The sequence below is a fragment of the Leptonotus elevatus genome, chromosome 12 (assembly GCF_054856555.1).
Source record: "Leptonotus elevatus isolate MCC_2025b chromosome 12, RoL_Lele_1.0, whole genome shotgun sequence".
Taxonomy (NCBI): domain Eukaryota; kingdom Metazoa; phylum Chordata; class Actinopteri; order Syngnathiformes; family Syngnathidae; genus Leptonotus; species Leptonotus elevatus.
The window spans coordinates 21,086,674-21,098,827 of record NC_141250.1 but is presented as its reverse complement, the minus strand read 5'-3'; the positions used below and the strand labels follow the sequence as shown (position 1 = coordinate 21,098,827).

The 12,154-nt window shown below is 38.8% G+C and overlaps 1 protein-coding gene across 5 annotated transcripts in view; it reads left to right on the top strand.

Moving 5' to 3' along the window:
* Positions 1-12,154, top strand: part of LOC147164998 (histone deacetylase 4-like) — a 105,054-nt gene that overhangs the window by 76,161 nt on the left and 16,739 nt on the right. For all 5 annotated transcript variants that reach the window (XM_086091160.1, XM_086091158.1, XM_086091157.1 and 2 more), the window contains 5 exons: positions 1,544-1,651; positions 4,227-4,282; positions 5,226-5,313; positions 8,260-8,379; positions 8,464-8,561. In XM_086091160.1, the coding sequence (XP_085947286.1) occupies positions 1,544-1,651; positions 4,227-4,282; positions 5,226-5,313; positions 8,260-8,379; positions 8,464-8,561 (470 nt within the window). The remainder of the gene's footprint in view (positions 1-1,543; positions 1,652-4,226; positions 4,283-5,225; positions 5,314-8,259; positions 8,380-8,463; positions 8,562-12,154) is intronic.

The window sequence follows — 12,154 nt, the reverse complement described above, 5'->3', positions numbered from 1 at the left end:
TCATTCCATCATACCAGCACGCTCCCACGTTTTCCTCTTCTTTTTTTTTTTTACCTGATGCACATAAACATCACCTCTTGCCTTGAGGTAAAAATCCCAAACTGTTGGTCCCCGACTCGCTGACTTGAATGCAATTCCCAGTTTGAAGATTTGTAATAAAATTACACATACAAAAACGCGCGGGGTGAAATTCCAGAATGAAAGTAAACATTTACAGGTGAACGTGTTGAGCTTCTCTAACCTTTTGAATGAGCAATGTTGAATATTTCGGTTCAAGTTAATGTAGTCTAACAAAGAGCTGAATGATAAAATTCACAACAGGTGTTTTAAGACAGTAACATTTCCAAGGACTTGCATGCCTTCCTATCTGTGACTCTTCCAGTCTCTGTAGCAACTGATGACACTCGATCACTTGATTGTTGTCAAAATGTGAACAGCCGAAATGTTTGCTCGTGTGCATTCAAAAATGTAACAAAGTTCATTCATAAGGTGCAGTTAAAGCTCATTTGAAATTTCACCAGACCCTTTTTTGGGGAGTAGTCCATATATGCGAATGGTAACTACAAAATTGTTTATTTTTTTATCAGGTTACATACATTTTTTTTTTTTTTATAAAGCTCTTGTTATTTTTATTTTAAATTTAAAGGTCCTACCTCATTGCCATCAACCCAAAGTAGCCCCCAAGGACCACATGAGTAGCCTGGGGGCATGTTCTAAAAATAGCTCACCAGTGAGATGCATATATATATTTTTTTCTGTTGCTATTCTTAAAAAAAAATGCATTACTTACCTGTGTTGTGCATCCAACTTACTTTATTGTTACGTTTTTAATCATATGTGCCTTGGGGTAAAATTGGAAATGACATATTTTAAATATAGTATAGTTCAAAGGTCAGTATTGTAGCATAGCATTATTGACAAGTTAGCAGTAGTTTGAGCACATTTGGCAGCCCATCACATTTATGTCAATTTTGAAAATGTTGGGTGCGCAAACTCATACATTCAAATTATTTCCTACACTGGAAACACGTATCCAGGTGAGAAAACCGACTAATAAGTTGTCTGTTAGATCGTTAATACGGAAACAGGTTTGAAAGTGACGAGTGTAATTGTCTAAATTTGTGAATGTTTAGTCTCAGAGATGCTATATCAAGTATGAAGGATAATTATGTATTCCACAATACCAGATTTGCAGATTTACACGTTTTTTGAGAGAATAGTTTAGCCCTTAAGCAGATATGTTTGCTTTGACTTGCAAGCAAAAATTTGAGATACAAGCAGCAGTTTGGCAGATAGTAAACAATTATTCAAATTGTTTATTGCCACCCGAGTAAAACAAAGTAGACATTGCAAATTCAAAACCACATAGCTTTGCTGTAGATACATTTGTTTAGCATCATGCTAACACACAATGTAAAACGCCATAGACCGGCTAACAAATAGCATCTATTTGATGATGCCGTACCCCCCTTTAAGCAGCGGATATTTAAAGACACATTTAAGGTGGGCCATGTACGGAATCCGTGTGTGTGTTTTTTTCCAGGTGGACAGCGACACCATTTGGAACGATGTCCATTCGTCCAGCGCGGCTCGACTGGCTGTTGGCTCGGTGGTGGAACTCGTCTTTAAAGTTGCGTCAGGAGAACTGAAGGTTGGTTCGCTCACACGTCGCCTGCAGTATACAAGGGAGACTCGAGGTTTTGGGGGTACCAAAGGCGGACACGTAGTCTACGTCAGTCAGTCACTGAAGCAGTAATATCGTAATTATTACAGTTATTGATATTTTTATTATTATTTTTTTTATTTAATTTTTTTTTTTTTATTCTCTTTTCTGGAAAAAAAATACAGTTATTGTTATTTTTATTATTATTATTTTTTATTTAAAAAAATTTTTTTTTATTCTCTTTTCTGGAAAAAAAAATACAGTTATTGTTATTTTTATTTTTATTTTTTTATTTAAATTTTTTTATTTTTTTTTTATTCTCTTTTCTGGAAAAAAAATACAGTTATTGTTATTTTTATTATTATTTTTTTTATTTAAATTTTTTTATTTTTTTTTATTCTCTTTTCTGGAAAAAAAAATACAGTTAATTGTTATGTCGCTTGTCAAATTTTGAACAAACAAATGAGGTTCATTTCGTTAGTTAATGAACCTCGTTTGCATTTTGCAGCCCGTTTGTAGCCATTATGAGGCAGGTTGTACCTGTTGTACCAGACTCCACAAACCCTGGAGCGGACCTTCCCCATCCCACGGTGCCAGCCAGCCAGTCAGCCAGCCTCCCTTTTGTCTGCACGAGTGGTTGCTTGCTGTTTGAACCCAGCAGGGTGCCATGCGGCCAGCGGGCCCTCGCAGACTCTGGCCCGCTGGCCGTCCCGATTAACAGGCCCGTTTTATTGGCCCGACGCAGCAGCCGCCTGCCGAGCGGACTTGGCGCTTGCCGTTAGCTTAGCACCCCTGCACATTAATGGCAGGCCCATTTAACCAGGAAGGCCATAATTACAATCACAGTATACGCATCCCCTCAGTTAAAAAAAAAAAAAAAGGCTTATTTTAATGGATTAAACCGTAAACATAACCCAAACTATGATCTTGAAATATGTTCGTATGCTTTCAAATTGCCCCAGAAGTGCACAGGCAAAAACTCTCCATAAATTCTTACTACTTCCTTGGTACCAATTACTACTTTCCTATCAGCCAGGGCTTTGACGCCATCGTGTGGCATCTCAAAGCATTAGGATATCTTCCAAAGAAAAATAACCTTTAACCCCCACACTCCTATGAACATTACCGCATAAAATACTCGCCCCAAGGCCCCGCCTCTTAAAGGCACATGCATGTAGGTAGTCACTAAAGTACAGCTACATAAAGTATTTTCTATCCATTGATATGGTTGCAATTTGTTTTTATGGTGTGAAATATGTGTTTAATTAAAAAGTGTGTTTTAAAAAACGGAGGTTCACTTTAGGTCATTTGGTATGAATACATTTGATTCTTCTGGTTACTAAATGGTACGCAGTAAATTTTGTAGAGTACATTTTGCTCTACACAGAAAAAAATATTTTCTTTTTGTACATTTACTAGTTTTATTTTATTTTAAAGTTACACAAGCGTTGAGGAACAAACTCAAGACCTTCAGCTTTGGGCGATGGCCACTCTACCACCTGAGCTATGCCACTCCTCCTGTTTGCTAATATCCAAAAGGAGATTTTTGCTTTTGGTCTGTTGGCGGTACGAAGATTCCAGCTGACACGGGCATGGCTTAGGGAGTAGATGGGCTGTGTCCTAACCTGAAGTTGTGGCTTTGTTCCTCAACCCTTAGTTTCTTTATTCTTTTTTTTTAATTTTTTTTATAAGTTATTAAAATTGAATCAAAATCTCTTCTTGCAAACTGTACTTAAAATTTCTGAATGAAAAATCTTTAATAGTTTTTTTTATATTTTACTCTCCTCCAAGTGTAAATTTGACTCTGTTTAGAGTGGGAAGAAATTTGGTTTAGAGTCAAATTTACTCTTCAAAATGTGATATCTCCTCTGAAATATTGACATCATTGTTTCCAAGTAGGAGAGGAAGCACACGTCTTGTGTGAATATTATGAAAGTGGGGGTTAAAGTTGACTGTTATTGACTTGCCCTCAGCTTAACCTGATCTTAACACACGCACACACCCAAACGCGCGCACACACACACACGTTCATCCGAGGAGCCCAATGAGCAAATTCCACCTGCGCCAACAACTGTCGGCGCCGCGAGATGCCGTAAATCGTCTCTTCTCACACCTGCGGCCGCGCGCTTCCCTCGCGCCCACGTCTTGTTTAGTTTTTTTTCCCCCCTCTCTCCGATGTATGGCTATTTTTCTGCTACTTAGAAAAAATAAAGTCGCCAGTGTCTCCCGCCATCCGCTTGGGTATACAGCGGGCTTTTTAAGGCCAGCTGTACAAGTTGTCTGCCGGCTAATCTCCCGACTGGCTTACTAATCCACAGCAGCTGGCTCAACATCATTAGTCCATCTTGCCTCACTTAACATCACCCTGGACATTTATCTCATGTCCCCTTATAGCGCTGGGAGTCCCCCAAAAACACTTGCCTTCAAGAAAAAAAAAAAAAAAAAAAAGGAGTAAAAAAAAAAAAAGAGGCTTTTAACTCACTGTGGTGTGTGTTAGCAATATGCTGTTGTTGAAAAATGGCGGTGACTTTGCCTCAATGCTTTTGTTGTTCTCCTCCGCCAGAACGGCTTCGCGGTTGTGCGACCACCTGGACACCACGCGGAGGAGAGCACGCCAATGTAAGTCAATCATCCCGCATGAGCCGCGCAACAAGACGCCGATGCTAGCATGTTGCAAATTGGAATGAAGAATTTAGCATTTCCACAGTATGTCCCCCATCAAAGCTTGTGCTGCTATCTGACATTTTTTTTTACAGTGAAGCACAATAATATATAAATAGACCTTTCATCAATTCCATTCAATTCAAAAAATGCATTTCGTTCTTGAAAAAGAAATGAAACGGGGCAGAAAGAAGAAAAACTTGGACCTGCCCCTATCAACAACTCCCAAAAAAAAAAAGAAAAAAAAAAGGTCAACACAAAATAAATGACTGCAAACAATACGAATAACAATGCAACAAAATAATTAAAAAAAAATTCAAAATACATTTAAAAAAAATACAAATAGACTGAGAAGATTTTGTTTTACAATCCAGATTGTTCCACAGACTTGACACCTTGACATCTTTCTTTTAGTTGTTTAGGTTTGCAAAAAAGATCTGTTCCTCTTTATTTGTACTCACTTTCCATTTTGATAAATTTGCTTTGTATATTGACACTGGTCACATTTCATGATGGGCTTTACACAATATTTTAGGCGGTTAAACTCCATCAATCCATTCAATTTGAAAGTTTTTAGTATAAATAATGGATAAGTGTGGTCTCTGTATCCACACCCACAAATAACACGTTTCTGTAAAAGAAAGACGGATTCAGTGTCGGTTTCGGCTGCACAACCCACACTTCCTCATTAGAAAAGCCACTTTTCTTATTGAACATAACATTTTAGCATTCCATACACACAAGAATTTGATAGTGTTATGTTCCGCTGTTACTGAAATGTTATCTGAACAAAGCCTGTGTGTGGAAGCCAATAGAAATACAGTGCTTTAAAAAAAAATAATAATAATAATAATAATCTATTCAAGTGTTAGCGTGCTGTCTAACTTGCCTCCATCCTCAGGGGATTCTGTTACTTCAACTCGGTGGCCATCGCAGCCAAACTCCTGCAGCGGAGGCTCAATGTCAGCAAGATCCTCATTGTGGACTGGGTGAGTTCCACAGAAAACACGTTGGCTGGCTGCTGAGCCGCCGCCTGATTGGCTCCTCGGCAACAGAGGAAATGTGAAAATTGACCCATTTGTTCTGTGTTTACATAAGTTATATATAGTCTTTCCCTCGCAGTATCATTGAGCCATCGTTTTAAAAGGCTTTATTACACAACGTTCTACCCAGCCAATTATTGAACTTTATACATTTGCATTTGTAAAATTGTTTGTTTAAAAAAAATTCATGCACGCACATTCTCACAATGTGGAGTGTTTTTGGTGGACATATCTGCCATAGCAAGACACCTGAAAAAGTCTCTCAAGGGCCCATGCCCAAACAAGAACAGGAAGTCAGCCATTTTGGTTTGGAGCAGCCATTTTGGTCTTGCACTTTGTTGAACTCCTACAATGAAATTTGCCCAAATGAGCCCCCACTTTTCTTACCAAATCTTAAATTTTGTTGTACCAGTTAGGATGACAATCCAGTGGGTTCCGGTATATATATATATTTTTTTATATATATATATATATATATTTTTTTTTTTATATATATATATATATATATATATATATATATATATATATATATTTTTTTTTTTATATATATATATATATATATATATATTTTTTTATATATATATATATATATATATATATATATATATTTTTTTTATATATATATATATATATATATATATATTTTTTTTTTTTTATATATATATTTTTTTATATATATATATATATATATATATTTTTTTTTTTATATATATATATATATATATATGCTTCCTTGACATCTGACATCGATCAGTTCAGTGTGTACCTCACCACACTCAGACATCAGGGATCGGCAGATGGGAAAATGAATGGATGGACTTCCTTGACACCAATTATGCTTCTCCTTAGAGAGGGTTTTGACACCATTTTGTGGTGATTAATAAGGAGCAGCGGTAATTCATAACTGAGAATCGTGTGACCTGGCTGCAACGTTTGCGTAATACGTGCTGATGGTGCATTTTTTAAAAGCGCATTTGTCTCGTTGTCAACGTCTAGCGTGTCAAGCAGGCAAAACAACCATAAACAGAAGATGACTCGCGACATATTTGCAGGACATGTCGTCGTCATGGTCCGGAACGCTTTGAAGCGCGCATGACAAAGCGGTTCGGCGGTTGTGTCTCGAGGTGGAGAGCGCGGCCGCGCCTGGCAGCTCGTGACTGTTGTCAAAAGCCTTTGAAGGGCCTTTTCATTTCCTCTCCGTCTGCTCGTCCGTCCGTCCGTCTGCTGTTTGGACGAGATGTCCCGCCAGCACATTGTCGTGCCACTCTGCCACCAGACGACAGCGACATTTTTGGGGCCGAGTGTATTAAAGCATTCTTGTGTAATAGACACTAGTCTTTTAATAGGCGCCATATTGTTGCCCAGACCATTTTTTGCTCAACTCATAACAGGCTGCAGTTAATCATTGTCTTTTCCTTTTTATACAAAGATTTTTTGGGAGGGGAATTTCTGTTTATTAACATTCTTCTGAGGATTGAAAGCTTTTTAGGGGGCTCAACATGGCCAGGAACTTAACATTTTTTAGCATTTTGATGAAAATACATTTTCGTGGTCCCATACACACCCTCTCCAAAAGTCACCCAGAAGTGTGCCTGGAAAGTTGGAAATCAATCAAATCAGCCCCGGCACCTTTGTCACCAATTAATAAGAAATGAAGTACATTTTAATGGGACGCATGAAAAAGTCTCGAGGACTCATGCCTGAAGTTGCTTCAGAAATCAGCCATTTTGGTCTGGAGCAGCCATTTTTTGGACAAATAGCATCCCCTGGAAATGTTTTCGGGGGAAAGTTAGGCCTCAACACCAGTCTTATAAATTGATAAGAAATTTGGTGGATATGTTTGACGAATGAAACAGAACTTGGCCATTTTGATTCACTAGAAGTTTTAGGGGGGCCAATACCAGTTTGAAAACTGACATGAAATTGGATGGAAATGTCTATTATAACATGATGCGCACAAACAAAGTCTCAACAACCCATGCTAGTAATTGAACAGGAAGTCGGCCATTTTGGTTTGAAGGAGCCATTTTACGGAAATTCCAGGGCTCAAAATACTGACAAACTCCTACTAGGGAGTATAATGATCAAATAGAATAATCAATATCGAATCGATTTTCCCTTTTCGAGTCTGATATCAATTCATAAAACCATAAATCGATTATTTTAATCTCTTTTTTCTCATAAATTCTTAAGAAAATATAATTTTAAAGGCCAATTTATTTATTTTTTATCTTCCTGTTTTCTTGAAAATTACTTTCATCTCTTCCTCGCTGACGTCAGTGTAAGATAGGTGATTATAACACGTGTTACTTTTATCAATAAACTAAATCATTTAACCAGTTAATGCCTCCGCAAAATTAAATTTGGAATTTAATGTTTGTGGAATTTTAATCATGTTCTTGATATTTAAGAAGAATTGATGTTCCATCAATATTGGATCAAAGCGAAGTGAATCGAAATCGAATCGAAACTGAACTCTTGTGAATTGAAATCGAATCGATTCAGGAAATTAGAATCGATACCCAGCCAGCCCGAACTCCTACAACGGAAATGAGTCCAATATGAGCCGTTCAAACTATGCTACGCTATGCTAGCTGATGTTGGAGGAGCATGATGTCTGTTAACCAATAGCGCCCTCTGGGAATTTTATAAAAAAAAATTGACCCCTGACATGAAAAAGTCTCCCGAATGCATGAACGAAATGAAACTGGGGCTCACGCTTTGACGAGCTCGTACCAAGAAAGTTGTCAGACACATCATCTCATTTGGGAGGAGCGTGAACAAAAGGAGCGCTACGGTCTCTTCATCATCACTTCAATTTATTTTGTCTTTATTATCACACTTCTCTCTTTGCATTGTGTTAACCTAAACCGTTTTGTTTTTCCTAACCAGGATGTTCACCATGGCAACGGCACCCAGCAGGCTTTCTACTCTGACCCCAGCGTTCTGTACCTGTCCTTGCATCGCTACGACGATGGCAACTTTTTCCCAGGAAGCGGAGCCCCCGACGAGGTACGAGTCTTATACGGCCTTGTTCAACGGTGGCCGTTTGAAAAAGGATTCATCGCTGACTCGCGCGTTTGCTGGCAACTTCAGGTTGGCAGCGGCCCCGGTACTGGCTTCAACGTCAATATGGCCTTCACCGGAGGGCTCGAACCTCCTATGGGTGATGCGGAATACTTGGCAGCATTCCGGTAAGAATTCCTGTCATTTCTTGTCTTGCGGCGATCATTTAGAAGGGGGGGTGTCATGTCTTACGCAAGTGGGCAACCATTCACCACCTGCGCCATTGTTACCATGACGACCCGAGGCGCAGCTCGGAGAAGTGAACAGGACAAACTGCCCCAACTTATTGTCACCTGTCAAGAGAATAAAATAATTTTCCTTGGCAGAGGCAGCACTTCATGCACTATATTTCATACACTTGCCAGTGTGCAGATCTGCATATATTTAACATATATGCGCTATACATCTGCATATATATACATATATTTAAAAACCCTGCCACTGTTTGGTTTTGGCCATTAATGCCAGGGAGCTAGCTAGCTAGCACCATGGGAGTTAGCCAGGGAGCTAGCTAGCTAGCTGGCATTAATGGCTAAAGCCAAACTGTGACAGGGTTTTAACTTTCTGGACCTGGATTTGCCACCTCTGCTTGTGCGCAATATTTCATAAACATCATGGCAAAATGAGAAGAGTAACTCATTTCTTACCTAGCGTTGCATTTCGTTGTCGCCTCGGAGCGACGTCATCTGAAGGTGCTTTTTTATTGGCTGCTGCTATTGATGACAATCACTTCAAACGTCCCTATTCCGGTTAAATAAATCGACTTCAAATCACATTTAAAATATTCCCCCAAAGCTCATGTATTAAATGAATTGCTAAAGACTAAAACGAAGGACATTTTCGCTATAATTATAGTTAGTTGCGTAAACACAAAATGTCGTTTCAGCTGGTTTTCGTTTTTTAAAAAGCATTTTCACTTTTATTTTATTTAGTTAACAAATATAGTTTTTTGCATTTTAGTTTTTCGTTACTTTTCGTTAACTAAAATAACCTTGCACCTGTGTAATCATTGCTCACTTCAACACGTTTATTTGGAAGCGGGCCGGTGAGATTCTGGGTGGCTACCGAATGAAGTCACGTTTCGTTAGAGCGCCCTGTTGTACAACAACGCAGCCCGGTCATCCTCTCTCTATTTTTTTTTTCCTGTGGTTTTAGGGATGCACGCCCTGTAGTCCCGTACCTTCCTCTTGTGCCACGTTGCTTTTGCAGGGGATCAAGTTTGAGCCGCAAGAAAAGCACAGAGAAAAAAGATAAGAATATTGGTTCTAATGAAAACCAGAAGCTCTCTCTCTCTCTCTCTCTCTCTCTTTCTCTCTCTCTCTCTCTCTCACTCGCTCTTCCTTTCACTTGCTCAATGAGAAAGGAGAAGAATTAAACTTAATTCAAACCAGCTCTCCTCCGAGCCAGATGACATGGCTTTGAAGTGTTAGTGTGCGTGTGAGTGATTTTTTTTCTTTCTTTCTCTTTTTCTCTCATTCCCTCTCTCGTCTCCTGCTCTGCTCGACTTTTTTTTTTTTTATGAACGGAGGGGGAAGCCCTGAGGCTTTTGCAATTTCGCTTTTTGTTGGCAGCTTTTGGTGGACTTCATACTCGAGGAGCTTTTTTTTTGCACACTGTAAAAGATTATTTAATGGACCTGCAGTCAGTATATGTTCTTATAAACCACGTCAACCATTCCCGAGGGTGTCGTTGGAGATTGAATGTTAATACTAAATAGGTATGGGCCAATATTATATTTCGACGGTATAACCGTGAGCAAAAATGTCGTGGTATCGCGGTATTGAAATTACAGGTCTAAAATAACTTCTTTTTTTTTATATATTTTGGCAAAAAAACAACAATAAAACCTGCATTTTTTTCCCCACTAAACGCAATGTATTGTATCGTATTTAGTACAGAACAAACATGTACCATATTAAGTTGAAATAAATGAATGATAACATTCTTGTTGCGTTTACATTTTCCGTCCATAGTGAGTCACGGTGTCCCATCACTGGTAAGCTATTTTTAGAACACACTACGGCTGTGCAATTAATCGAAATTCAAATACAATATCAATTATTACACTCTACGATTACAAAATCAGCATAATCGTGAAAAAAAAAAGAAGAGGATTAACTCATTCATTCCGTCATTCTCACAGAAGCAACCCCCTTCGCTCCCGACTGTTTTACTGGATTTTGACTCATTTTGCAAGGTCCACAAAATATGGAACCTACCAAAAGAAAGTTTCCGTTTTGCAGCAATTAGCATCAGAATATAGCTAAGTTTCATTATTATTCACAAATATATTTAGAATTGTGAGTAATTTCGGGTTTTTTTCAACATGTCCATGGTTGATCTCCTTTGGTCTGCTGCCACCAAAATAACCGTGATTAATATTTTCTTCATAATCGAGCAGCCCTCGAACAGACCCATGACTGTAGCTCATGGATTGTCCTTGCTTCTTCTTCTTCTTCTTTTCTGTAGGGTGTATTGGCAAAAACAGATTCATGGCGCAATAGCGCCACCGACTGATATTATGCTTCTACTGCAAGGAAACAAATGGTTCGAATGTTGCTGCCATCTATTGGGTGGGGGTGAAGAACATTTTGCTGATAGTCAGCTGAGTGGCAAAATCTTGTGCGTCAAGGCACTGTAAATTTCCATCATAGGTGCTCTTTAAACATATAATAATGGAAATATAACAGATGATGTTATCTCCCAAAAACAACATGGTCAATAGATCAAGCGCTGCACGTCTTCCTCCCAAATTCCGCCTTCCTCCCACATGCCAGTCTGCAAACTGATTGCTGTAGCTTCTTTCATGCTAACGTGTCACAATGTTATTCCGGTGGGGTGGGAGGCACAAATGGCAGCAGCTGTTTTTATCATCGCGTCTCCGTGCGCGAGCTCAAGGTTGGAAGAGGTGGACGGGAAGAGTTCCGAGAAAACGTGGCGGTCAAGGTTTTCCCTCGTCGTCGCGCGTCGCTCCAAATTAGCACATGTGGTTGGAGACACAAAGGAAAAGGGCCGAGTTGCTGCGTGGATGACGCAATCCATCGTGCCAACATATATACGTGCGCGCGGTCATCTGTCATTTGTTTATGCCGCTTCCCCTTTTAGATGTCTGTCATGTTTCACCTTGATCATCGTTGGCGACTCGGGCAGATATTTTTGTCCAGACTCCACCTCCAGTGATTCCTTTTGGCTTTGTAGTTTTTTTGTTTTTTTACTTCTCAATTTTACCTCACTCAATTTTCACTGCAAAAAATATGAAATCGGCATTCGTGATCATTTTGAGCACTTATAAATTGTTAAAAGTGGAAGTCAACCTTAAACATTTCAAGACCATATTATGTTATATGTGACCTCACTAGTCTAAACATAACATTCTGATTAGCATTGCATTTGTAGAATATGAGTTATGAAGCAAAATCCTGCCGTTTTTATCCATCTTAGCGGACGGCCATTTTTGCCACTTGCTGTCGACTGAAGATGACATCACAGTTGCTCGGCTCAGGCAACGACCTTTTTTCCTTTAAACATATATAAAATAAACAATTAACAAACATTCGTTAATAGACATATTATAGACATCTTTTTGCAGAAGAAGAATCACTTCTGTCAGTGGCCGTTAAACAGTTAAACTGTTAAACAGAATAACATATTTAGGCAAGTGGGGCTGCATAGTACGTATTATTGTAAAAAAAAAAATTGCCCTTTAAAAGCAACAACCAAA